We start from the raw sequence: 25,812 nt of genomic DNA on the forward strand, positions 1-25,812 counted from the left end.
CTAATAACTTGTTGATAAATGACTATGATAAAAAGTAAAAAAAATAAAATAAAATAAAATAGGAAAATTGCATTTAATTATCAAACTGCAATAAAATTTGGGGAAACCTAACACTTTACAGGTAGCGTAATGCAGCATACATGACTAATCCTCCTTTTTGTAATCAATTCTGTGCAACATCTCAATGGGAAAATCATTCCAACCAATCTCATCACAGAAAGATTAGTAATAACCTGTTGCAGCTTATCAATTGGTTATTTGAAATTGCAAATTTGTACATCAAAAACTGTAATTAACCAGATATCCCTTTTAATCATCATCCTGTATTTTTCTTTCTCTCTACTCTCTTTGTTCAGAGGCTGTGAGAGGCATCCCAGTACCTAGTGGGATGAATGGAAGTGGTGTTGGTGGCATGGTTCCCACCAGCCTCAGCGGGCAGCAGCTGGCCTCTGCCATCCCATCCCCCACAGCTGGCAAGTCCTGGCGCAGCAAGTCCATGAATCTTAAGCACAGCGCAACTTCATCCATGCTGGCAAGCCCTACACACTCCCCTTCTACCACCCCATCACCACAAGCCCCAGAAGGGGATGGGTCAAAAGTAGGGTCAAGTGTTGCACTGCCTCAGAGGTCAATGCTGGAGAAATTTCGGCTGATTAACCCCCGATCAGCTTCAAGAGCATCACCATCTGTGGTGGAGATGGCTTTGCAGGAGGAAGATGACCTATCAGAGTATGGTGAAGATGGATTGACGCCTACAGGGTCAGCGTGCAGCAGTGTTAGTAGCAGTGCTACAGCCAAACAAATGGCTACAAAGACCCCTGCATCGTCCCTCACCGCACCAAGCAAAACGTCCTCATCTTCACCCTCTTCTTATTCAAAGGCGTCCGCCAGTGGTAGCAGGTCTCAAGCCTCCTCCAAAGACAAGGAGGACAAGAGCAAGTCTGGGAAGTCCTGTAAGGACAGCTCTCCCCCAAAAGAGGAGCGCGACACATTTCCCGAGTCCACAAAGAAGTCCTCAAAAATTGCCAGCCTCATCCCAAAAGGAGGGAAGTCATCGTCAGGGAAGAAAGATGGTGGCACCCCCTCAGCTTCAAGCGGCATCCCAAAGCCAGGACTTAAAGGTCCCTTAGCATCATCAGCAAAGCCGCAAAGTCAGTCCCAGGCCCAAAACCAGGCCGCCTTAAACAGCAGCGGAAATATACGGGGAGGAGAGGGAGAGAGGGCCAAGCTAACCAAAGGGGGGCAAAGTGGGAGTTTCTATATCCAACGCTCCGTAGGGGGCTCAGAGGGCAAACGGACCAGCATGACCTCGTCCACCAGCACCTCAGCCCTGTCTGCGTCCACTGTGGGAGGAAGTGGGGGAGGGGGAGGAACACCAGGAGGAAATGGAGTAGTTCAGCTTCCCCAGCAGCAGCAGCACAACCATCCTAATACAGCTACTGTGGCCCCCTTCATGTACAGGTGAGGCGCGTGTGTGTGTGTTTATTTGTCCTATCGTCATTACTCAAAGGACACCCAGCGAGAGCAACCTGTTGACCCGTTTTTTGCCTGCACACATTCGCACATGCTTACAGTCATTCACACACCCCATGAGATCTTGGAGTTCTCCCAGTGATCAGCTGGAGCCTCCCCACTGTGCGTCTTGCTCTCGCCTCCACATCCCTTCACAGGCATCACTGAACAAATTAACATCCACTCCCTGCTGCTTGCCAAAGCCTATTATTTAACTGTCTGGGTTTCATCTTTGATGTGAGCATCCAGACATTGGCAGTGTTCAAGAACTCATTCCCCTTCTCCTCATTCAGCCAGTGTTGTTAGAAGCATGCATCTGGCACATGGTTTCATGATGTTACAGCAATCAGAGGTGCAGGAAGTGGGTAAATCCCAAAGAAAAAAAATAGTCTCTAGGATGGCTTTGTGTTAGGAGAGAAAGGGAGTTAGGAATCCCATTAAACAAGACTAAATCCTTCACCCTTTCTCTCTCTCTCTGAACTACCTCCTCTGCAGCGCACAGTCAGCTCTGCCACATTCAGCAGTGCCTCTTTCGAGCATTAGCATTCCTTTAATCCCACACATTTAGTGAGCTTCTGCGGCTATCAGTCCTGAGGAGATAATGAGTGATAGTCAGCTCTGAAGCAGGGAACTAAAACTTAAAGTGTGAAAACACAGGCAGCCTACTCAGTGAGCAAAAAGTAAACAGAAGCATTGAGTGTAGTAGAAGTGGATGGACCATCTGTGATGTTACCCAGAGTTTTCTGAGAGAACATTTTAAAGCTTGGACTTCTACTCACTGTTTCTTGCCATCTTGGTCAGTAATTGGAACTAGAAAGTTCAAATTTGGCATCCGTCGCAGCTGCTCCTATATATATCTCTCAGTTGTTAAGAAAGTCTCTTTTTTTTGGGGGGGGGGGGGCACTTTATCAACTTTGCATCTGCAACAATTAACTTTGCAAGAAGTGAATCGTACTTGTTATTAATCTCTGGCTCTCTTCCACAGCATGTCTTTTGTCCTGCCTTCCTTCTCTCACCCCAACCGGTCACGGCAGATGGCCGCCCCTCACTGAGCCTGGTTCTGCCTGTTAAAAGGGAGTTTTTCCTTCCCACTGTCGCCAAAGTGCTTGCTCATAGGGGGTCATATGATTGTTGGGTTTTTCTCTGTATGTATTATTGTAGGGTCTACCTTACAATATAAAGCGCCTTGAGGCGACTGTTGTTGTGATTTGGCGCTGTATAAATAACATTGAATTGAATTGAATCTGGAGGGTACAAGAGAGATACATTGGAGTGTTTTAATTTGTTTATCATTAGAAACAACAGACATGCAGAGTTAATGGGTTGTCAGAATATCTGTGGTGTTAACGCTGGCCCCCTCCAAAAGTGTTACAGTGAAAGTCACCTGTGCTTTTTTACATAATAGTAGGTATGAAATTGTAGGCCATCCATCCATCCATCCATTTTCTTCTGCTTATCCAGTTCTTCTTGTAGAGGGCAAGAGACGGCGTACACCCTGGAGAATGCTCAATGCCCCACTGCCGTGCTATCCCATCTTTTACACATATTACGTAATAATGTGTCTCAGACTATACTCGGTGTTGAATAAAATTCTCGAGGAACAGTTCATGTGCAGATCTTAACCTTTTTGCTGTGTTCTAAGATATATCCTTCCGTTCATATATCTGCGGCTTCCATCTTCATGTTCTTCCTCATCCAAAGCCGTCACCATGCATAAAGGCCCCCTCCTGTGCTGCCAGCATTTTTGCCACAATTAGGCATCCTTGTCTCATTTGGATTCTTTCTCCCTGCCCACTTAAAGTTGTTGTATCTTCCAAGCTTAACAGACCACTTTTGTGTGCAGAAATAATTTTTTTCCCATTCTCTTTCTCATGCACTCACAGTTGCACCACAGAGAAATGTAGTTTGCAATGCCCGTTCTCATCCTATGCTTCCATAACCTAGGTTGACCGGACAATTTTTACAGGGGGCGATTAAAAATACAAAAATTGTTGGTGCAGTTAATTTTTTTTTTCAAAGTTCCGCAGCTTCAATCACATTTCTTTACATGACCAGCAGTAAATCTTCTTTTTTAAAGCAGCAGAGTCAAATATCTTATTACTGCGCACCCCCCCCATATCTATTCTCTTATTTTTTGGGTGATACTGTGCCATACAGCAATGGTAGTGAATATCTGTGTCTCCGTCTTTGTGAATCCACTGAGGTGAGGGAAGCTTGCAGGAAGAAGAAAAGCTTTTTCACATGAACTGAAGTCACAGGCGAATGCTGTTGTCACAATTGGAAGCCAATTTTTATCTGCAGCTCTGCAGGTGGTGGTGGTCCCTGGTGTGTGTCTGCGCGCGTGTGTATGTATTGGAAGAAATGCATGGTGTTCAGTAGCTTGTGCTTAGTTCTCTGCCTGCCTGTTTTTTGTTTTCTCAGTTTGTAATGCAGTTTTACTGTGTGCATTTCGGGATTTTGTGTGTGGTTTAAAGTGTTAGTTTGTATGTGTTTCACTGTTTGTGTGTTCCTGCGTGAGAGGGCTTTCTGTTGGGTTTGCGTGTCAGCTGTATAACTGTGTTGTTCTGTGCCTTTAGTCTGTTTTTGCATGGTTTTGTGGCATTTTCATTGTTCAAAGTTTGTATGTACATGTAAGACTGTTATCTTATGAGGAGTGTTGGACTCCACCTTTGTTTCTTTAAATCGGCAAACAAACAGTGTGAGGTAGCTCAGGCTGGTGGAGAGGAAGCACACAGCAAATTTAGTTAAATCCATCCCTCCATGACTGCAGTGCCTTTAATTCAGGTTAGACTGAAATATCTGATAAACCTATCTTCTTAACTGCTGTGTGTTATTTGTTCTTTGTGCCTTTAGGACATTCTCAGAAAATGACTGCACCATGGTGGCCCCAGCCGACCCCTGCCTCAGCCCCACCAAGGGAGAGCTAGTCTACAGCAAGACAGCCAAACAGTGCCTGGAGGAGATATCAGGTATGCACCAGGTCACCACACAGATGTGGGCTCCGCTTGGAGGATATTTCTCAGTGTGGGTGTGAGAATGTGCATAAGTATCTGTGCATTATGATCTGTCCCTGTAGATAAATAATTCTACTGCAGTGGTCTGCTACATGCTAAAGGAACTGATTTAAAATGACATTTTCCTTCATTAAACGATTGGAACAAAATGTGTTAGCTTAGGTAGAGACTCTTGGTACAATATGGATTAGCTGTCCACACTGATATTTGTCAGAGACGAGGTTAATGGAGTATAGGTGGAAAAGTAGCTGCAGGATCAGAGAGCCTTTTGAAAGCTGCTGCTGTGGCCAACTCAGTGTACTGGTATTATGCAGCTGGTGTGTGAATGTGCTAAAGTGAGTCTGTTTGTACTTACTGGGAGGGTTCCTGTTCTGGGCTGGTTTCATGTAGGGAAAGGAAAAGGTCAGCAGTGACAGCTGGACACGGGGAGCATCTGCAGCTATGTTTACTTCGCCCCAGGCTGCCACCAGCTGATATAATCGCATTGCTGCACCACCACCAGTCACCATGATACATACATGTACATGGTTTATCATTGCCAGTCTCCGAGTATTTATCAAAAACATTGACAAGATCGGTATGGCTGTATGTAAAGCTTCACACATAACACATATACACACATAAAGTGGAGCTGTAGGTTGTCTTCATTTTGGAATTACAGTACTGTGGCGTTTTTCTGCATCTGAGAGTTCAGGACTGAGGGACATTTGACCAGTTTTAAAGGAGTTTCTAACCACAAAAGCCCAGACAGGAGAAGGATGAGAGGTTAAAGCAGGCACCAGACCATCAAAACACAAACTGCTGGCACAGACAAATCTCTTTGTTTCAGTTGCATTTTACCAGTTCCAAATGAAGAGGTCACTGTGACAGCTCTTTCGTCCTTTATAGCTCTTTGGTCTGCCTTCAGTTCAGAGGTTACATCTGTGGTAGATGTGTCCTCTCTCCTTTTTCTTTAGCGTCATAATCTTTTCATCACTGATTTTATCGCAGAGGATCCTTTGAGACTTTTTGGGTTTTCCATTTTAGAACAGGTCACTTGATTCAGATGGTGATGTCTTCATTTAAAATCAAACTTCTTAATTCAGACGTCAAGTTCAAAGTGAAGCCAGAAGACCAGCATACACAAACAACAGCATGTGATTATAGGTTTGGGGATGTCATGTCGGCAGCAACATTCCAGACATTTTGCTTTGGTCGCGGCTTTTCCAAAGCCCGTGATTTCAAGGATAAAATTAGACTGCGGTGCTGACCGTTCTCTTTGTTTGGGGTCCATTGCAAACACTTGCTTTTTAATGTCACTCGCTTCATGGTCATTGCAGTCTTCATTCTTCCTGCTCTTCAGTAGAGAGACAGGAATGAGTCTCTGAGAAGGAAATTCAAGTGTATGCATACCACAAATGCCACATGACAAGACTTCTCATATACATTTACATATACAGACTGAACCAGTGTCAGTAAGACCAGTTTTAAAACATCAAAGCAGCACTCTATATAAACTCTTCATTCATACGTTGAGTTAAGCTTGAGCTTGAAAGTGTCACCGTTTATTTGTCTTCATCTGTTCATCTTTTATTCATGATAAAACATCAGTTTGCGATGAAGTACCTCATAGGGCATGATGATTAGGATCACCTTGATTATGTTTTCTGAGGCAACTGCTTCCAGGGTCCTCCAGCAGTTAGTAGTCACGATTAGAGAATGCTGTGGTAGACAGCTGTGACTAATAGAGACAGTGCTAATAATGCTCCCAGTGATTGATGGGAATATGTTGGCTCGGTGATCTCATTGTTGATTCGCGATAAGCTGCAGGCTTGCTGCTTTAGCTCCTCAAGATAGCATTTAATTAAGTTTGGGTGGTCAGAGTGGTGCAGCGGGGGCTGCAAGCTTACAGGTGCACTGTCCAAGCAACTCATTGTCACATTGTGAGGGAGAGAGATGGAGAGACACTGAGAAAGAGGGGGAAGGGAGGCATACAGGAAGAGGGCTAGTAAGAGCAGAACAGAAAGAGAGAGATTAGGTGAAAGAGAGGGTGATAAACACAGAGGGGGGAGAGAATGTGAGAAAGGAGAGAGTGAGTGAGAGAGCGAGAGAGAGAGATGCAGGCGCTCCGAGAGCTATGTGAGCCCATTTGCCGGCTTCACCACCGTTCACTCTCCGCTGTGAGGAGAGAGGAACCGTCAGAGAGGAGGCAGGAGGAGCGTAGCTGTCAGGTGGTAATTAAAGGAGAGACAGAAGGTAGGGGGAGATAGATAAGAGTGAATGAAAAGACACTGCCATTTAATAGGGGGAAAAGATAAAGAGAGCGCAAGAGGAAGAGAGAATGTGTGAGGAGCGAGAGATGTAGCGAGTCGTTCATCCACGCCCCTGACTGTGGTGAAGCAGGAGAAAGGAGCCAAGAAGACAGAGAGACAGCATGCGGACAGGGAAGGAGTGGAAGAAATGAATGTTTGTGTCTGGCTCGGCGCCTGACCATGACCATGGGCTGGCTTAATGATGGATCTGGATTTTACCTACATGCCTGAGAAGGTGGTTTTCTCTCCATTCTACTCCCTCTGCTCGCTTTCCCTCCAGCCCACTGAAGCCTGGACATCAGTCGGGAGACGCAGGACCTGGGGCTCCATCTCTTATGCTTCCTCTGCTTTCTTTGCGCTCCTTGCTTCCATCTGCTTTCTCAGTTTTAGTGCAGTCAAGATGTGAAACAGAGTGCCATGCACAGGTAGATCCACTTGCATGTATAGTTTCAGTCTCTGAGCTGCCAGCGGTAAAGAGGTTAGTTGAAAAGGAGAGAGGATGAAGAGAGGAGCGGAGTTCTCGGTTTATCAGGGCGGCAGCCCAGCTCGACGGCCTCCGCAGCCTCTCCCTGACAACCTCAACCTGCGGATCAAGCAGCGCTCGCTTACTAACCTGACCCTGCTCAGTGATGGCGAACAGCAGGTTTATACCTTTGAGCTCGACGAGCTGCCGCCGTCTCGCCTTTCCCAACCTCAAAACTCTTCATTGTACTCATCTTCCACACAACGGGCAGGAGGCAGTCTGCAGGGAAGCCCCAGGAAGGATGTGGTCACAAGAGGCGGAGGTGTAAGGGGCACCAGAGCTCGATCTCTGTCGCTCTCCCTCACTAAAGTGCTCTCTCAGTCAGAGCATTCTCTCATTCCAGTCCCTTGGCGATGCACAGCAGCAGGAGGGCGGCCACAGCGGGCATCATACAGTGGCCACCCGAGGATTGAGGCACAGCGGAGGTCCAGAGAGGTGGCAGGAACAGATGAAGAGGTCAGCAGGGGGCGGTCCGATGAGGAGGTGGCAGCAGCAGACAAGGGAGGTGGGAAACAGGGAGGCAGGGAGAAAGATGGCGGATATTGGGCGGAGGAGGAGGTTTCTGAGGGAGGTCCTCGTGAAGGAACAGCTCAGCTTGATAAGGAGGTGATCCTCACCATGCTGGGTGACCTGGAGCAGGTGCTGCACGCACAGCCTCGCCCACGTAAGTGAGCATTCATTCTCATATAAAGCCTAGAAAGGACTTTAAAAGTGTTGTTTTTTTTATTACATATTACACACGTGATCACACACGTCAATCAGCAGCTTTAAAAAACAATTTCTATTCATTTAAAATCTTGCTTTTTAAAGAAACAAACTGAGAAGCAAAGTAGCTCTGATAGGATGGTTATTTTCATAACCTTCATGATGAGTCAAGCTGTCCTTCTCTGAATAGATGGCATTTGCTGTTTTTTTTGCAAATTTGCATTATAGTATTTATTTTCATTTTTCCTGCAGTATATAAAAATCATCTCACCTGTATCTCAATAATAAAGCTATGAAGACACTTAAAATAAATTTCCTGTTGTTGGAAACTGTTTTGTGCAACCTTTTTGTATTTACAGTTTTGAGGGATAAGCCTCTTGCATTTCTCTAACTAGAAATATATGTAAAAAAGAAACCAAAAACGAATTTAAATTTTTGTAGTTATTATTGACTTAATGCATACATATTATTAAAATTTGGGCTATAACGGTTGTATTGAAATGCTCCCAAAAATGGCTCCACAGCATGTAAAAATATAAAGACAAGCTCTGGTGGACTTGGTTCTATGGTAGGTCTTAAAGGGTTAAGGCATTGTTTTGCAAGAACATGCTCTTGAAGAACACTTTGCTTCCTGTAGTCCATACCTTTACACTCACAGATATGTTGCATTCTCACCTAAAAGATCTGCACAGCAGCAGTAGTTTATTTCCTAGATATTACACATCCTATTTTTCACCTGCATTCACTCTGTCACAGTCTGCAAATGAGGCACTTTGTTGAGCATGCAGCTTTAAGTGGTTTAATGTAAATCTCAGCTGATGGAGTCTAACCTGGTACTGTGCTATACCTTGGCACCAGCTCTGTTAATATATGTCAAATTTTCCAGTGTACACACCATCTGCTATCTTCCCATGTGGAACGATGTGCACAAACTTGGCTTTAACGTGAGAGAAACACAGGAGTCATTAAGAAGGATTTCTGAAAAGTGATATGAGTCAATCAAAGAAAATGTTAGTTTTGAATCTGAAATTATGAAACTGACAATTATGAAACTTTTTGTTTGTGTATTTCTTTATTTTTTTCTTTTGCATACCATGTCAAACTTTTCTGTATATACTCATGTCGTAGATTTAGGAGCAACCAAGTAATTGTTAACATTTTATTTTTTATTTTAACAATCATCAACTTCATACACAGGGTTTGTAGGGGTGCTTGAAATCCTTGAAAATGTTTGGATTTTAATATTGCCTTTTCAAGGTTTGAAAAGTGCTTGGATTTTGGATTTGGTGCTTAAAAGTGCTAGAAACTGTAACCACAAATAACTATTTGGTTGAATAGTTTTCTTATCAGATTGTCACAAAGTATAAAAGCAAAATTTCTCCGCCTGGGCTGCCTTGCACCTCTACATGTCAGTCTGTTTCAATGTGTGACTGTTTGAATCTGTTTATCGTGAGAACCTACACATTAAACAACTTAAATTCATAATGGCTTCAAGCTCACATTGAGACCTGTCGGGCACTATCAGCCACTAAGACAAATTTTGATGTGTTTTTGTATATGAGTATTTCATACTTTAAGGCTCACTTTTTATTTAAGGCAGATGAAGTCTTATATGCTGAATTGAACTGAGTATGTCATCTGTTCAAAGCCTCTCCCAGTCAGTGCTGTTCTCCATGCCTGTCATACTGGACATGATTTTATTAGAATAAACACGTTAAAGGTGATCATTTAAAACTTTAACAATAATACAGAAAGCAATGTAGTTAAACATCTTACAGTTAGTTTTGAATGAATGAACTTTAAAAAAACAAACAAACATCTGTCTCCTATTTCTTGTGTCACATAGGAAAGAAGCATCAATATCTGATGTGTAGACTTATTATTTTGGTCTTACTGAGGCGATGCGAAGTGAAATATGCATTCTGTTTTTTTTGTAATGTGCTGGAAAAGCTTGAAAATGGACCTTGAAAGTGCTTAAAAAGTGTGTGTGTGTGTGTGTGTGTGTGTGTGTGTGTGTGTGTGTGTGTGTGTGTGTGTGTGTGTGTGTGTGTCAGATAAAACCATGCATTACATTAAACAGATAGTGTTCATTGATGTAATTAACAGGCTCTCAATGTGCTTAAGTGGCTGCCAGGAAACACATTTGTGTCCACTTAGATATACCGTATTTTTCGGACCATAAGGCGCACCGGATTATAAGGTGTACTGTCGATGAACGGATCTGTTTTCATACATAAGTCACAATGGATTATAAGGCGCATTAAGTTAAACAAAACAGATAAGTCAAACTTTACTCAACTCATTCTTCTTGCTTCCTCCACTTCTGTACCATTGATTCATTAATGTTGAATTCTCTCACAGCTGCTCTATTCCCATGTTGTTGCAGTATATTAATGACTAACCTCGTATTGTGGATGGATTTTCTCAGTTGCTCTCCTTATTGAAGTTTGGTCAAAAACCATCGGGAACCCTCACGTTAACTTAGTTAGCGTTCATCCTCCAGCTTCACTGTGTTATGCTTTATGTTATGCCAGAGCTTCCAAAGTGTGGGGCCCGCCGCTGGGGGGGGCGCAGAGCCACTGCGGGGGGGTGCGCTTAGTCACTGCTAGCATCATGGACAGGTTTTTGACGGGGCGCCCACACAAACGCAAAGCAGGAGATGAAGCATCGCTGAATATGTTTCCAAACCAACTTCATTCTAAGCCAAAGACTAGAAAATATGATGAAGCATATCTAGTTGTTACAAATCACGGACAAACGGTATCCCAATGTTGTTTATGTTTTTGAACCCATTTTGCACAGGGAGGCATTTTTTGAAAAATGCATTGATAGCAATGTTGAATATTATAAGATAAGATAACCTTTATTAGTCCCACACGTGGGAAATTTGTTTGTTATTACACAGGAAAAAAACAACTACATGTAAAATAATTACACTGTGACGCCTCTGCCTTTCTAAATGGCGGGACAGCAACTGCGTGTGTATAATTAAACGTGTAAAAACTGCAGATAGTCAGATTAACAGTAACAGTATTTTGTCTCTATCTGCCATTCTGCAATTCATCTCATGTACACAATAACGTAGCTCACTGCGTGACGTGAAAAAAGGCACATACCTTTGACGTTGCATGACGAACTCTGTATTCCTCATCCACACGTAAACACAAAAAAGGAGTTTTAAAAATCTCAGTTTTCGGTGATTCGAAACGCAGTTTACGTGTGGACGAAAGGCCCAAACGCATAGAAACAGCTGCGTTTTCACTGTGTTATGCTAACATAGCTGTGTCACTAGCGATCACGTAGCACATCATTATATACCAGCTAGTCCAACTTCAGTAACCCTACAAACGTCACTGCTGTTTAGTTTTCTGTCTTCATTTATGTTGGAAGTGATAGCAGAGCTGTACATTTTATTTTTTTCAGAAATCTCTCAGTCAGAACATGCTATATCATGTTTAGGTAAATAGCGAAACTAGCGAGCTAACTTACTGCTAACTTCTAACTCTGTTAAATTTAATAAATTCTGTTTTCATGGATGCCTGGATGTTAAACGTAATTGTTATACCTGGTAAAGCGGCAACGCTGATCATTTTATTGAAGATGAAAGAATTTAGACAGTTTTTAACTCTCAGTGTGCTCCAGTGTTCGTTTGACTTTGGGACCTTAAGCAACGGAGTTTTGGACCCAGAGAACTCCAAGTCCGCTAGGCTTCTGACTACGGTAGCCATAATGTTCTGACAATCCATCAAGTGGTGGGCTTCGTAGCTTACCAAAGTCGTAGTGAAACATTTTTGACAGATCGGTTCGAGGTCAGTATGCACAACCACAATTCATACATAAAGCGCACCAGATTATAACACGCACTGACGATTTCTGAGAAAATTAAAGGATTTTAAGTGTGCCGTGTAGTGGGGAAAATACAGTATATGTGTGTGTGTGTGTGTGTGTGTGTGTGTGTGTGTGTGTGTGTGTGTGTGTGTGTGTGTGAGTGAGAGAGAGAATGAGAGAGTTTGAGAGAAGCCGAGCTTTATTCAAACTGATTTGCAACAAACTGCAGCAGTGAGGGCAAAGTAGTGCACAGTTATGTTTACGTGAGTGTTATTTTGTATGCATTTGTACAATTAGATAACTGTGAGAGTACATTGATAGCATTTAGTCAAAGTCAAAGTCAAAGTCAACTTTATTGTCAATTCTGCCACATGTACAGGACATACAGAGAATAGAAACTACGTTACTCTCAATCCCTAGATAAAATAGCAAATGAACATTTAAATATAAGAGTGATTAAAAAATGCAGGTAATGCAGGTAAAATAATTAAAAAGTAAAAATTTAAATAAATACAATACAATTTTACATATAACAAGAAAGCTATACAATATACAATATAATGGGTAAATGACATTGGGTGTAAACCAGGCAGAGTAGTGCAGCAATTGCTACATACACGTAATGTAAGCATATTGCTACATTACGTCATTTAGCACTAGTAACGGCTATTTGTACCAGTTAGCATGAAAAAGTAGGGGAAGGAACTACATGTAAGCACTGACTGGTACTGTACAGTGTGTGTGTGTGTGTGTGTGTGTGTGTGTGTGTGTGTGTGTGTGTTTATGCTCGAGTGTATGAATAAATGCGTCAATTTTAAACAGTAGCCATTTGCATTTTGTTGTGTCAACTCTGTTTCAAGGAGCATTTGTTTAACATCGAGCATTTGTGTGTGTGTGTGTGTGTGTGTGTGTCTAAGAATGTGTGTATATACCTTTCCTGATTCTATTCCCTCAACCCCTCTCTCTCTCACACGCACACACTGGCCTGGTCTCAGTTTGGCTGCTTCCTGTGCTTTCCAGGCCAAGATCTGAATGTAAGCTTGAATCCAAATGAGCGCTTGGTGGCTTCTCACCTCTCTGTAGGGTTGGAACTGAAAGTAGGAGCTAAAAAATATTGTATAAGCATATTGCTACATTACGTCATCAGGTGCAAAAGATTTAACCATACAAGTCTGCTAGTCTTTAAAACCAGTTATTTACAGCAGAAAGTGTAACGCTGTAATGTTTTGGTTTCACTGTGGATGCAGTCATGTCATTGCAGCATTGTTCGGGTGAGACCTCTTCTCATGCACTGTTGCTATGGCTCTCATTTATATACACACACAGACACACACACACAAATAGATTCACACACATTCGCACCTTTAACTGCTTCTCAATGTTTCATTAAGAGTCCGTTCATAATGGAGATTCTGGGACTAGATTGCTTCATGTCACTTTATAATGGGATTGTAATTGGATCTTTCTTGAAGGAGAGCTGGTGAGAGAAGTTTTGCACATCAGGGATGACATGAGAAAAAGACGGATTACAATAGTGATGTGTCGGTCGCGAACGAAACGGCTCTTAGAGCCGACTCTTTGAAGTGAACGACGTGAGCCGGCTCCTTATCACGAGCTGTGGGGTTTTTTTTCTTTCTCTCACCATCTCTCTCGCACTTTTTTTCCGCTTCACTCTGCACGCGAGCCTTGTGCTTTGCGCTGGGAAGAGGGGGGAGGGGCGGTAGTTACACTCTGAATAGCACAGGAACTAGTGATGGGTCGTTCGCGAACGAAATGGCTCTTAGAGCCGGATCTTTGACGTGAACGACGCGAGCCGGCTCCTTATCGCAAGCCGTCACGTGTTTTTTTTTTTCTTTCTCTCACCACCTCTCTCGCACTTTTTTTCCGCTTCACTCCGCACACGAGCCTTGTGCTTTGCGCTGGGAAGAGGGGGGAGGGGCGGTAGTTACACTCTCAGTAGCACAGGAACAGAGCGGGAGGGAAAGAGAGAGAAAGAGAGCCAGGGACAACGTCACATTAGAAAGGTATAGTAATCATCCACAACTATTTTCGGTTGCAGATGATAAAGGATTAAGAAAGTTTATTCATGCAGGTCCATATGACAGAGAATGTGCATCTTCTTTTTGTTTTCATATTATAATTTATATTTAATTGTGTTGTGGTTTGCAGTGTTTTGTGTTGTTTTCACTTTAAATTTGTAAAAGGAAACAGCTGAAAATTTAAATAGTTAAAAGTTGAAATGTGAATAGTTGATTTTTGTATTATATGATTTATTTATTACATTTTATGTGGAGTGAATAAATAAAAGTATATTTACGGTGGCCCCTAGAGACAAAGCACATACAAACTCCAAAACATGTACAAAACACAACAGAAGTGCTCCAGGATGCTGGGCGCAGTGTTGAGCTTTTGTTATCTTGTGGCTACACAAGCCAGGAAGTACCAACAACCAGATTTGGTGTGTGGTAGTAACAGGTAAATGAACATTTTTTTAAATTATTTGAATATATATGAGTGCTTGTGTATAAATACACAAACAATACACATATGCTTTCAATTGTGTAATTTAAGTGATCTAGGTAGCTCTGGTTTAGAAGTTCAGTTAATGCTAGAAATGTGTTTTAGAGTTTGTACATGCTTTGGAATTTGTACGTGATTTTTTGGAGTTTGTACATGCTTTGTTTCTAGGTGCCACTGTATATATTTATATATAAACATATATAAATAAAACCACTTTTTTTTTACATTAGTAATTCTTTTTGTGCATAATTTTATAGTGTTGTTAATAATAAATAAATTAAAGCAACAAAGCAACCTGAAGAGCCGGTTGTGAGCCGAAAGAGCCGGATCTTTTTAGAGAGCTGAGCCGAAAGAGCCGATTCTCTAAAAAGAGCCGGAAATCCCATCACTAGATTACAAAGAAAGACAAAATCATGCGGTTGTAATGTTTTGAGTTTGCAGTGAAGAGCTCCCCTTCCCATTAAGATAATGTGATCCAGGATCTCCCTTCTTAAAGGAGCTTTAGCCTTTCTAAAAGATCCATGTTGTAATTGAGGTCAAGTCTTGAGCTTTGAAAAACAAACAGATATTGCAGTGTGGACTTTTCTGGAATTTAGCTCGGACCACGTCTTCATTTTAGGTAATGGCAGATGGCTTGAACATGAATTGAGGCTGCGGTTTGGGGATGACCTCAGAGGGGACTGGCAGCGGCTCCCTGGCCAGGCATATCCCCATATACTAATGAAAAGTGAATGGATTCTAAAAGCATATGAAACGACCCAAGACTTTAGTGACTGAAAAATAAGGTTTAGCCAGACCTGTACCATGTGCTCTTGTGAGTCACAGATTAAACTTTTTTAATTCAGTAGAGCCTCAGCAGGCACAAGAACTTAGGCAACTGCAGCAAATAATGATCAAATAAATAGTGAAATAGTGAATAAAATAAAAGTTGTTCTCTTTCAAAAACAAAGCTTGAACAAAACAAAGATAAATGAAATGTGTCCATCAAGGCACTTTTCTTTAAATGTGCCTAAGTGACTCTACCACTGTGTATTGTAACATAACATCCTGCAAAGCAGGAAGACTGGTCTCAGTGTGTAAAATGAATGACGTACTGCCAGTTTTGTAGTAGTTCATGCCTGATCACGTTGTTCAGTGTAGACTCAAAAAGACGGGATCTGTACAAAAAACAGAGCTCCATCCTACAATGTTATGTGTTATCTAGGAAACTAGCTTAGCATTTCTGTTCAAATTCAAAATAATCCTGCTGTATATTCCAGAAGATAAAGAACTCAGATACTGTGGTTTCTGCCCATGGCAATGAGCTGGCCCAGAGGAGTTCCCTGAGGCCTTTTCAAATCTCTAGAACCTCCGTCTGCCCTAATGTGCCCCACACTGTAATCACAGCTGCATTGCCTGAAACACAGAGAAAAGCTTCTTGCAGTCATTTTACCATTACACAACACTGGCCAACATCTGCTGGCTCATTTATTGTGCCACGGAGACAGTTTCCCTGTGAAATCACCTTAAAACTAGAAAGCACTGTGACCACCATCCATTCTGTGTCTCGTGCCACTTGTTAATTACCCATTGTGTGGTACCTGCCTGTGGGTATGGGCTAGCTTGACAAGCTAACAGAGAAGCTTAATTGGAGCTGACAAGCAGATACTTTGGTCTGTGGTCGCTGCTCACACTTCTGAAATGTTGCCCGTCCAGTGCTTATTAGCAACACTACTTCAGTAAGCTTAATGAAACAAATTCTTCATCTGTAAACGAGGCACTGAAAGAGAACATAAAATATATGAAGTGCTTTCTTAGCTGTCTCCTGCTCTAGGGCGAGGTAGAGAGATGGAAGCATTTCTCTACATGTCTGACAGAGAAGCACAGGAGCTCTGGCAGAGTTTGCTTCTACATGCGGGCATGACTGTGTCCCAAACTAAGTGACAGATTGCGTGGTGTCATGGCATGACATTTCAGCATCAGCCTGAAGGAAAAATGTCAATACCGCATAAAATGATACACACACTTTTTAAAGCAGAAGAAGTGCATGTTAGTGCAGCCTGACAGGCAGATTTATTGTATGAGATCCAAATTCTCAGCAAGTGGGTTAGGGACATTCACCGTAATGCAGTCTGTCATTGTGATCGGTCATCATTTTGTTCCCCCTACTGAGACATTTCAGTGAAATCCAATGAAAAACTGTATGTCAGCCATCCTCATCACTTTTTATGTTGTGTGTGTTTGTAGCTTTTGTGTAAATGGGTGACAGGTGCTTGTTGTAAAAGTATGTCCAGGGATCTGAGTAAATCATGTAAAAATGTATGTGTGCAGGAGAAGACCCTGAGACAAGACGTATGAGGACAGTAAAGAACATCGCTGACCTGCGGCAGAACCTAGAAGAGACCATGTCCAGTCTACGGGGGACACAGATCAGCCACAGGTAGGCGTGCAGAGCTCTTTACTTTGAACGCTTAATGGATGACCCTAATCTGAAGATGCAACAACACAACAGTTTCTGGTTTTTATCCAGATTATTTATTTTGTATAGCACCTTTCAAGATAAAAACCACGAAGTAAACGCACTAAAAATAAAATGGGGACCAAGAACAGAACCCTGTGGTTTACCATGTGAACCAACAGAACCAACTTGAACCAGTCATGTGTTTTACCAGATACGCCTACCCAGTGCTTTAGCCACAGTAGTATCAATACTTCCACAACCCAAATATAGAACATGCTCCCTTCGCAGAGCCATATGTATCATCACATCATCATCGCCACTAAAAATAAATATATAAAAACAATTTTTTTTTTTTAAAGTTGTAAAAGCACAGAGAGGAGGTACAACACCTGGTAGACTGGTGTCAGAATAACAACCTGTCTCTCAATGGCTCACACCCCTCTGCACATCAACGGATCTGCTGTTGAGATGGTCAACAGTGTGAAGTTCCTGGGTGTGCACACATCAGCCGATCTCTCCTGGAACCTGAACACCACCACCATCATGAAGAAAGCCCAACAACGTCTTCACTTTCTTAGGAAACTGAAGAAGGCCAGTCTCCCTCCTCCTATCCTCACATCATTTTACTGGGGAACCATTGAGAGCGTCCTCTGCTGCTACATCACTGTGTGGTACAGGAACTGCACCCTCGCTGAAAACAAGTGTCTGCAGCGCATAGTGAGGACAGCAGAGAGGATCATTGGAGGCCCTCTCACATCCACCTCCCAACTCTATGACAGACACATCATCCGACGTGCGAACAGCATAGTGAAGGACACTCTCCACCCCTCACATGCACCGTTCTCCCTCCTTCTATCTGGCAGACGGTTTCGCAGCATCAAAACCGTGACGACCAGACACTGGAAGAGCTTCTTCCCCCAAGCAGTCAGAGCCCTCAACTCACTACCACAAAAGGACTGATATACACATACGCCTTTACAAACACCTTACAATACTCATCAAAATTATATTATATTTGCACATTTTGCATTTTGCACATGTCTTTGTCATGTCTCGTCAATGATATCCCGACAATAATTTGAAACTGGTATTAAATACTAGAGATGGCACGATACCACTTTTTTATGTCTGATACCGATATCATAAATTTGGATATCTGCCGATACCGATATGAATCCGATATAGCGTGTTTTTTAATCAATAAATTTTTTTTAGTTCAAACTCAAGTTAAAAAACAAACACTAAAGCTATTCTGTTACACCTGTATGCAAAAAATAGACTGCACCCAAAATATTTCATAGTTCAGCAACACTGATCAATCTAATAAACTTAAACCTGCTCCATCCTCCCTATTCTGGTATTTTAAAGAGTAAGCAACCTGACTAATAGGGTTCTAAAACTCCCAGCAAAAAAACCCAAAAAAATAGGGAACCACCCACCCTCCACCTCATGATGCTTAATCGACATAATCAACTTTAATTTGATGCAGTGTGAGAAAAAAATGCACAGAAATCAATTAATTTTGAAGAATAACTAAATAGATTCAACATCTTTCTTCAACAGAACTGCAGACTGCACAGATGGTACCTTCCCAAAGGAAAAAGTACTATAGCTTACTAGGGTATATTAGACTTAATAGTTACTATATACAGTAATGGACTTCTATACATTTTACATCAGATTAAAACTTTGGGTGTCAGATTCAGATAAATATTTATTAAAAGCTCGACATTTTAAATGAGAATAAGAAACAAAAGTATGTCTTTGTGCCCCCTTTCCCTGTTAATGCCATATCGGCCCCCCTGGCTAAACTTTGCTAGATCCGCCCCTGCACAGTTACCAGCCGTCAGCTGCGTAGAAAAAGATCCTGGTGTAGAAAGTAATATTAAATAAATTCTAACAACAGCTTAAGCTTAAACGTGCTGCTGTTTTTCAGCCGCTGGTTTCCTCTTTCTGGTGCAAAGTGGGCGATAAACAAACAAGAGAGACGGACTCACGACAGAAAAGCCGATCAGCTGATCAGAGATCCCTTCCCAGACGCCTTAACGCCCACTCACATCCTGGGCCATCTGACCTCAGGAATTCGCATGATAAGGTGGGGCCAGGTTTCACAATGAACACACCCGAAACTCTGGCTGATTGGGACCCACACCCAGTTTCACACCTTGGCTCAGGCGATTAGAGGATCATCAGGGGGTCCTTTTGTCCCTCCGTGGGGGGAAACTCCCACTAGGTTTATATCTGGGACTCTCCACCATTTGACCTTAGAACTGAAGAAGCTTCTCGGATGAGAGGTGAAACGTCTTCAAGCAACTTAAAGAAGTCCAGACACTTTTCTTTGCAAGCTCCTTTGACTACGATGACCTGGATGACTGAGAACCTTCACAGACAGATCAGCTGATCATTGATCAGTTTCATGATTGAAGCAGCAGCAGGAGAGGGAGAGAGAGAGAGGCAGTCGCTCCATATATCGGTTGTTAAGCTTAACGCGGGAATGCTTTACAAACATTCAGAGATGACACTTGCTTTACTTCTCTCTGGGATCACTTCCTCGGAGATGAAATGCCGGATTGCTAGCGAGGCTACAAATACACACAGCCGCTCTATCACGTGACGCATACTACTCCAACGTGCTACAGTTATGAGCCGAGTTACGCCGTGTCGCAAGTTTTTTGATATTTAATGGATCGGATTACATTTTTTATTTCCCTTTATTTACGTCAGTATCAGACCGATACCGATACGTAATATCGGATTGGATCTATCTCTATTCAATACCTACTGCACATTCCACTTTGTATTGTCTCTGTCCTGTCTGTCTTTATCATACAGTTAATATTGTATAGTTACAATTATAGTATTGTATAGAATTGTATAGTTAGTAATTAGTACCTTTTTATCCCTTAATTTTACCAAAACATAGCATGTTATTTATATGTAATTCCTAGTTTTATATCTCTTGGAGATATATCCTTTATATATTTATAAATGCACCATGGGGGGCATTTCGGTACACTGTATATTGTGTATACTACTGTATTGACAATAAAGCTCTTGAATCTTGAATCTTGAGATTACCCAAGTGAGTTTGTACATCACTCGTCCTTAGCAAATAAACAGATCTGATTGGACTGACTCACTCTGTACAATTTATCAGGGAGATATGTCCCCAACTATTAATGATACTCACTCTGTAAGCATGCCATCTTCTCCTCCACCTATCCTGGATTTAATTAAAAGCAGACGCCACCTTCCTCACCAGCTGGCACACATGTAATGGCATTCAGGAGTTGATGGACAACCAACACCTTAAAAAGCTGTCCTACCTGGGAGCCGTAGGCACCGTAGAGAATCTAGTGAAAAGATTGCGGCAAAGGCAAAATGATCTATTGGTTTATATCAGCTCCCTGGGCGAAATGTTCCCTCCTCGCCTCTCTCCTTCACCCTCAGTCTATTATTTTGTGTGTTTTGCCCCATTTACAGAGGAAGATGGTGGCCGGGCTGTCGACAGCCATGACAAATGGCAGTCTGTGTGTGTGTGCATGCTTTTGTGTTTGTTTTCTACTCCTTTATTCCTCAGAGGAGTCTCAGCCAGGCACAATCAATACAGCGGCATTGTCTTACCACCACATTTAATCCAATGGGACCCACAGGTTTGGGGTGTGAGGTGTCTGATTGGTCAAAGGAGGCAAGTCTCATTTTCATGCATCAGACGCACAAGGCCAGTCAGCGTGAAGTATTTGAAAAATGCATCATCATACCACCACATTAGCATTGTGTATGGTGTATATGTGTATGTGAGTTAAAGCAGTGAAACAGTGTAAAACAGTAGGTACCGGTGGCAGCAGTATGGATCACCGCTCAGCTTTCAGTCATTAGACCGAGTGTAAAATGGGAAGTCAGCTTGTGAATGTTTGAATGTAAAGAGAGCCTTTGAGTTTGAATACCAATTCTGTCCACAACAAAAGCCCAGCCAGGCCACCCTAATCTCTCTCCTGGATAAGAAATGGTGCTAATCACCAAGAAGCTTTGTACCTCAGTTAATTAATCACTGTTACGCTCGAGCAGACATGGCTGTCATATTCATTACTCTGTCCTTCTCTTTGCTTCCTATATAGGAAGCACTTACATCTGTTTATACCCCAGCCGAGCAGACTGCAAGATTAAGAAGTTAGTTTTAGCTGCTGAAACATACTTAATTTACTTTTTCAAGAGTGCCTAGAAAAACAAGTGAGACTATATTTGCCAAAGATAGAATAAATAATTTGCCTATGCACCACTAAATGAATGAACAAGGACCAAAAGGTCTTCCTTTTGAGACGCTTTTGCAGTAAAGCATCTTACAGGAATTTTTCATGCTCTGTGCTCAAGCAAATTTGCAAAATTTAAGTGTGACTTTCAAGATAGGAATCGTGTTTTCATTATCTAAGCAGGATCAGATCTAACAAGACCTAGGAGCTAGTTATAGCTTGATGATTTTGATAATTATGGCATTTGACTCATTACATTCCTATTTTAAAAGATTTTCTGGTATTTGTACCCTTATCAACAGGAAAGAAAAATACTCCAAATTAAAATGTATGAAATGGTTACTTGAAGTTAAAAGCACATTATGTGCAGTTTTGATTGAAATGGGGGGATGATGATGCCATTACTAATAAACGCCATCTTTTGAAACTGTCATGGTCGGCTGTGTGGCAGGCAGGCAGGAGTGGTGGACCCAAAATGCAGGATTCTCAGGACACGAGGTTTAGACAGAAAATGCAGCTTTATTGCTGGAGCAGAACATCAAGATAAAATAAAACTCACAAAAGCAAACAAAACTCTAAACAGAGATGCAGGAGGACTGGAAATCCTAAACACGCAGCAAGTGAGGGTGAACAGACGTTAACAATGCGACACCGAGTAGGGGAAGACACAGACACTAAATACAAGAGGTGAACGGAGCAAAGAGGAAACAGCTGGGAGACACGGCTGACGTTGATTACACTGACGAGACAGGGAGAGCACAAAGCTGAACGCACTGACAAAGGACACAGACCTACAAAATAAGACAGGAAGCACACGCCAGACAGAGACAGACTCGTAAACAGGCAGAATGAATGAATGAATGAATGAATATTCTTTATTGTCATTGTCACAGGTACAATGAAATTGAAAGATGTCTCTGGTCAGTGCAACATCACAAAAGATAAATACTTAAAAACTATAATTAAATACTTAAAAACTATAATGATAGGATATAAAAGATAGAAATACATATAAAATACAGTATTCTCATACCGTAGATACACCCAAGCAATCCAGGCCTAAGGCCCCATACAGACACTCAACATACGACCTAGTTGATATATCACTCAAACAATCAATCACTCAATCAATTTGTTAGCGCATCCAACAAAACATGTCTGAAAGCATTCCAACATCAAGGGCACAAATGACAACAGGGGCAATGAAAGTCATCTACTTTTAGTAGCATTGAGACATGATATTGCAATTGGGTAGAAACTGTGTTTGAGTCTGTTAGTCCTTGTGTATGTTGTTCTGTACCGTTTACCTGAAGGCAGCAGTTCGAACATGGAGTGACCAGGGTGTGAGGTGTCCTTTATGATGTTATGGGCTCTTTTGAGGCAGCGGGAACTGTGTAGGTCTTTCAGTTTTAGGAGAGGGCAGCCGATTGTCCTTTGGGCAGCGTTGATTACTCCCTGGAGTGCTTTCCTCTGAGCCACTGTGCAGCTAGCGTACCATATGCCTATGCAGTACGTTAGTATGCTTTCGATGGAGGCTCTGTAGAAAGACACCAGCAGTCTCTGTGTGATGTTGTTCTTCCTAAGCACTCTCAGAAAGTACAGTCTCTGTTGTGTCCTTTTCAGTAGCTCAGAGGTATTCACACATCATGGACAAACAGAGGGACATACGGGCAGAGAAGACTAAGCACAGGCAACCTAAACCAAACATAAGGGCAAGATAACAAAACCTAAACCAGACATAATCATCATCGTCATCAACATCATCATCAGATAACTAAAGAATCAGAATATAATTGTAATCAAAACAGTATCACCAGAGAATAACCAATCCATAATGCAAAAATAAACCAAAACATAAGAAACTCAAAATGCTGGGTCGACCCGACCCAGGACCGTGACAGAAACGGATCGTAACTTTAGAAGCAAGTTTGCAAATGCTTTTTTCTCCAATAAGCTCAGTGTTATGTGATTGCACACTCATACACATACATTTATCTTTTCTTTAAATAGCTTTGATATTATGTCAGAACAGACTGAAACTACGCCCTTGTCTGGAAGATAGTGAGGGCTAATGTTACAGAAAGGATTGACCCGCTTGACAGAGATTCATGTGGTTAAGCTACGGTTACACAGACTCTGAAACAGTCTCCTTCTCTCATTGAACTGACCTTGCTTTTCGCCATCGCACAGCTTGAGTGGCATTCACACCATTGTTTAGATATCCAGATGCGATGGGGCCCTCACATACAGCCCCACATTTCATTTACAGCCACTTTTTTCTATGCAAAAAAACTCCACATGTGAGGAAAAGCTATAATCTTCAAGGACAAACCTAGCACAGCAAACAGTCGAGGGATATCGCCCCTTTTTTATGTCAACCAGTCTGCTGGCACCTGAGGGATTGCCGTTTGGTCCCAAAGGGATTTAGCAACCGCCAGACGACATTTTGAACATAATAGCTTCCTGAGACCGGCTTGTTTATTCTGTGTTTACATTTGGAAAACAGTGAATATAGGACGTCTTAAATTATTCATTGCTTTGGAATGAAGGAGATTCTGAGTTGACATATAGGAATTAAGAAGTGAGGATATTATGTGGTATAATATGTGTACAATGTATGCGTCAATAGCATTTTTAATGTCAGCAGCCTTACTGCAAAAGTTCTAAACTCACAAAATACTCAACAAAACATGCAAAAATCTTAGTTGTCACACATGTATTTTCTCCCCTCAAAAGTTGGAGAGTAGCAACTGTGTAATCCACCAAATGCGCTGCTATCGCTGTTAACCTGATTATTGTGAAAGCAGAAAACAGTTTCAATAACTGCAATTTTCCAATAATGACAAAAAATAGAAAAATAGAAAAAACAAAAATTTGCAGATGATTTTTTTTCATGCCAAATATCCCTAGGTTTCTATGTGCCCTACTAAAAATTCACTTCTTCAGTAGTTTGAAAGGTAATGTTGAAGTAAGTTGAAAGTTAAAAAAAATTCTTTAAGTAAAATTATTCCTCAATTTCATAAAAGACAGTAACTTATATAGTCGTCTAAAATAACAGTTAATAGCAAGCAATACAATATTATGATTTATAATCTGCAATCAGATCCACAACGAAGCATATGACATTTTATACATTTTGTATACATTATCAAATTTTGATACCATCTGTCTGCCTCAGAAGGATGATTGTGACTTGAACAGCAAGAGTGCAGAGTTGTGAATCTGAAAAACACACCATGACATGTGCAGTGTCTCTGAAGTGCTGCTAACGACAAGCTCCCATGAACTGGATATTAACACAGAGCTCATTAGCAGCTGCAAGAACAAGGTCCAGCATATTTATATTAAGCATTGCTCAGCAGTAAGCAGTGCCCTGCTGTCAGCATGCATTATTTCCATGCCAAGCCCTTGGACAAGCGTAAAAATAGTCTCAGATCAATTTTTGGGGGCTGTAGTCCTGTTCTATAGATAATGGAAAGGGTTTGTGGGAAATGTGGTCTTAATATTGAATATTTTTTATTGCTGTGTGTGTGTGTTTTGACATGAGTATACATATGTGGTGGGTAGGATGTGTAAGGTATGTTAGCACTTTTCCTGTACTTGCTGCTCAGGCATATTCTTGGTTTTCATGCCTATTTATTTGAACACCTACATGCAGAGTCACTCTCGGTTTATCTGCCTTCCTCATTTTCTCTCTCTGCTGCCTGGAGATAAAGATAAGCTGATTAAGTGGGCCACATTGTGTATGACTGGTTAAATGATTTTGATTTCTATACTGTGGCAAATTGATTTTGGATTTCCATATTTGGGTGTGATGGATAAGATAAGCATTCTTTCTCTTTTAGCTAGACACTATAACATTGAATCACCTACGTCACTGGCCATGTGAGCATGTGTGTGGATCTCAGGAGGTGTTGATAAAGATGTGTAGTGAATATGGGTGGCATTGCTGTCCTTCTTATGTTGGCACTTGGCATCTCAGGGGTGCAGCGTTCTGTCCTCTCGCTAAGCACACACACACACACTGTTCTCACATCTCTAACACTGTTATGTGTGAGACGCTGTTTTAAAGTGTCACTGCTTTTGTCACCTAATGAGACCAGTGTGCAGAGGCAAAGGCCTCTCCTACTACTCCCACTACTATCCTGCATTTCACTTGCGTGATGTGCTACAGTCAGTAAGCCAATATGCAAGAAATTATGCAAAATTTTATTATATTATAAATATGCAAATAATGTTTTTGTTTGGTATCTGATCATAAAATCATTATATCCTGTCCTGAAAAACAGATGATTTGTAGCGCCTGCTACCACTTGTGTTATGTGCATCATTTCAATTTCATGCTAGTATTCTGCCCACAGAAGGATGTTTGTGATTGGAATGCACATTACCAGCTTATCCTTAAAGTAACAGATTGTCAGAGATGCCTGGTTTTATGTTAGGTCTGTCCGTTCTCTCATTATTTGACTGCAGTGCACTCTTTTCCCCAGTAGAGAGAGCTCAAGTGAGTTCCCACTTTTCTCACTGAGAGTGCACATATGCTGTAGTTTGTGGAGTTGCGGGGCTTGGTGTCCAGTCACTTTGACTCATTTGCCTTACTTCTATTATCCTGTTACTTCACATAAATAATTAAAGTTTCAGGCTGGATTTTGCTTTCATTCCATGCAATAAATCATCCTGATCTTTCAAATGTGACAGTTCTTACATGCAGATCCTGGTAAAGACTTGG

General features: G+C 41.7%; 1 protein-coding gene across 7 annotated transcripts in view; it reads left to right on the forward strand.

The window, feature by feature from the left end:
• nav3 (neuron navigator 3) overlaps positions 1–25,812 on the forward strand; it is a 415,949-nt gene that overhangs the window by 328,486 nt on the left and 61,651 nt on the right. For all 7 annotated transcript variants that reach the window (XM_086270023.1, XM_086270024.1, XM_086270026.1 and 4 more), the window contains 3 exons: positions 357–1,461; positions 4,366–4,481; positions 16,704–16,812. In XM_086270023.1, coding sequence (XP_086126149.1) covers positions 357–1,461; positions 4,366–4,481; positions 16,704–16,812 — 1,330 coding nt within the window. The remainder of the gene's footprint in view (positions 1–356; positions 1,462–4,365; positions 4,482–16,703; positions 16,813–25,812) is intronic.

The sequence above is a fragment of the Aulonocara sp. 'chitande type north' Nkhata Bay genome, linkage group LG17 (assembly GCF_057382095.1).
Source record: "Aulonocara sp. 'chitande type north' Nkhata Bay isolate Kocher_YH1m ecotype deep benthic linkage group LG17, A_spYH_male_GT1.1, whole genome shotgun sequence".
NCBI lineage: Eukaryota > Metazoa > Chordata > Actinopteri > Cichliformes > Cichlidae > Aulonocara > Aulonocara sp. 'chitande type north' Nkhata Bay.